The following is a 2706-nucleotide window of genomic DNA, read 5'->3' as shown; positions in this document are numbered from 1 at the left end:
GCTGGGATTACAGGTGTGTGCCACCATGCCTTACTAACTTTTGTATTTTTAGTAGAGATGGGGTTTCACCATGTTGGCCAGGCTGGTCTCGAGCTCCTGACCTCAAGTGATCCACCCACCTTGGCCTCCCAAAGTGCTGGAATTACAGGCGTGAGCCACTGTGCCCAGCTGGCAGTTTTTTCTTTGAAAGACTTGTGCTTCTAAGCAAAACCCTTGGTGATTCTGATGTCTCTTATCCTCCTCCTAGCACCCCTGCAGTGGACCATGAGTCGGTAATGCCCACTGAGGACCTCTGGGAGCCATGTCAGACGAATCTGCCTCAGGGAGCGATCCAGACCTGGACCCGGACGTGGAGCTGGAGGATGCGGAAGAGGAGGAGGAGGAGGAGGAGGTGGCAGTGGAGGAATGTGACAGGGATGATGAAGAAGACCTGCTGGATGGTAAGTGGGCTCTACTGAGTGGCAGAAATTGCCTTATATTTTCCTCCAATGGAATTTTTGCTGGGAGACTTTGGTGTTTCCAGTGGGATTTCTTAGGCCATCCATAGTGAGAAGACACAGACTAGGAACTGAGATGCAATGAACTCAGCTGCTCTTTCCTAGGAAGTGGATTGTTGTTCCTCCACATAAGCTTTGTTTTACTGCTGAAAGAACCTTCAGCCTTTAGCTTGTCTCTGACAGATTTATGGACTCAGGTCCAGAGATTCGAGTGTTACATACTTGCCCAGGTTATGGAGGAGTCAATGGCAGAGTCCCTATGGTAAGACTTTGCAGTCTGGAGGCCATGGGCTCTTCAGGTAGATGTGAGGGTAACTGTGAGTGGTCTGTAAGTTTTCTGAAATTATACATACAATTCTGCTTGTGTGTACATGAGAGAATTCCCCAGGCAGAGATTCTCAGACAGTTTCACAACTTCAGAAAGGTCACTGCATCTCCTGCAGTGCTGCTCTACCTCTTAGCCATTCCAGTGACTATAAATTGCTCCTACTGGGAGGGCACTGCATGTCCATAGCTGGTAGGCCCCCTTTTGATGGCTTCTATTTGGTTTGCTCAGCTCACTCCTTTCTTTGCCCTCAGCTTCTTGAAATGGCATTGGACTTTTAATGTTCAGTCTAATGTTAGGTCATTTGGCCAGCCACAAGACTTCTCAATTAATTCCAGCCTTTTATGGCATGGGATTTAGTTGTTTGTAAGCTTCCTACTGACTGAGGAATAGGGTTTTTGTCTGTTCATAGCAGACCCCCTAGTGGAACTGAACGTTGCATTAGATCATCTAATTACTTGAATCTGAAGGAACATAGGAAAATGCACTCCTGCCATTCTGCAGATTCCAGGAGGATGAGCACTGATCCTCCGTCTTTGCTGATGTTTACTATCTTCAGTTCTCATTCATCCTAACAGCTGTCATGTGGCTTGGGATCCATTTGCCCTCCTTTATACTGTCTAGAAGCCTCTCTCCATTTCTGCAGGGAAATGACCATTCACTTTTATCCCCCCAATAGCATTTGCTGTCCATTGCTAGCTTATTCAGTTGGAGTCTTATTTCTAGAAAGTAGAATGAATAGAAACAATGGAAGACAGTAATGTTTGCTTGGTTCTTATTATTCCTGAGATGATGTTAGAGTCCCTAGGTGTCAACATCACTTTTTGCTTTTCATCATTTGGGTTCTCATAACTGTATTTACAGACACCCTTAGAACTCCCATCAGGTTTAGATTGGATTTTAGATGCTTCTGGTGAATGTAATGGATATATACACACTGTCTTCCCTGTTGGCTTCTTGGAATTCTCTTTTCCTTGTAAAATTGTTAATTATTCAAAAATTATGATATGCTTCTGCAGACTTTACTATTATTTAGAAATGACAACAATTTAATTGTGATTTGTCTCAGAATAGTGTAGCTGTGCAATTCGATTTTTTTTTTTTTTTTTTTTTTGAGACAGAGTTTCTCTCGTTGCCCAGGCTGAGTGGAATGGTGCCAACTCGGCTCACTGCAACCTTCACCTCCCGGGTTCAAGCGATTCTCCTGCCTCAGCCTTCTGAGTAGCTGGGATTACATGTGCCTGCCACCATTCCTGGCTAATTTTGGATTTTTAGTAGAGATGGGATTTCTTCATGTTGGTCAGGCTGTTCTCGATCTCCTGACCTCAGGTGATCTGCCTGCCTTGGCCTCCCAAAGTGCTGAGATTATAGGGGCGAGCCACTGTGCCCAGCCTTAAATACTTTTTTCAAATTTTGAAATGACTCATTTTTATTGAAGTTCAGAGTGATAAACAAACGTCCCATTAGACACTATGTCCTGCTGTGCTCTGCTAGGTTAACTGACTTCTTGGAATTTGACTCATGGACCATCTTTTATATTTCACTACAGTGTTAGAGCCACAAAAGTAAAAGTGATACTTCTGTTACTTGTAGTGTCTTTTACCCTATTTTACCTCTTAAAGCTTTTTTTTTTTTTTTTTGGTTGGCCCTGGCTGGAGTGAAATGGCGTGATCTTGGCTCACTGCAGACTCTGCCTCCCAGGTTCTAGCAATTCTGCTGCCTCAGCCTCCTGAGTAGCTGAGATTACAGGTGCCTGCCACCACGCCCAGCTAATTTTTGTATTTTTAGTAGAGACGGGGTTTCTCCATTTTGGCCAGGCTGGTCTTGAACTCTTGACCTCAGGTGATTCACCCACCTCGGCCTCCCAAAGTGCTGGAATTATAG

At 44.5% G+C, this 2706-nt stretch overlaps 1 protein-coding gene across 1 annotated transcript in view; it reads left to right on the top strand.

Annotated features, from left to right (window-relative positions):
* Positions 1–247: 247 nt before the first annotated feature.
* The window catches only part of LOC105544039 (testis-expressed sequence 264 protein), a 133825-nt gene continuing 131366 nt past the window's right edge, over positions 248–2706 (top strand). The window contains exon 1 of the mRNA XM_011986274.1: positions 248–440. Coding sequence (XP_011841664.1) covers positions 302–440 — 139 coding nt within the window. The 5' untranslated portion in view covers positions 248–301. The remainder of the gene's footprint in view (positions 441–2706) is intronic.

This window comes from Mandrillus leucophaeus, unplaced genomic scaffold (genome assembly GCF_000951045.1).
Source record: "Mandrillus leucophaeus isolate KB7577 unplaced genomic scaffold, Mleu.le_1.0 Scaffold296, whole genome shotgun sequence".
NCBI classification, from domain to species: Eukaryota; Metazoa; Chordata; class Mammalia; order Primates; family Cercopithecidae; genus Mandrillus; species Mandrillus leucophaeus.
Note: the sequence above shows the minus strand (reverse complement) of the source record. Positions and strands in the feature narration are given on the sequence as shown.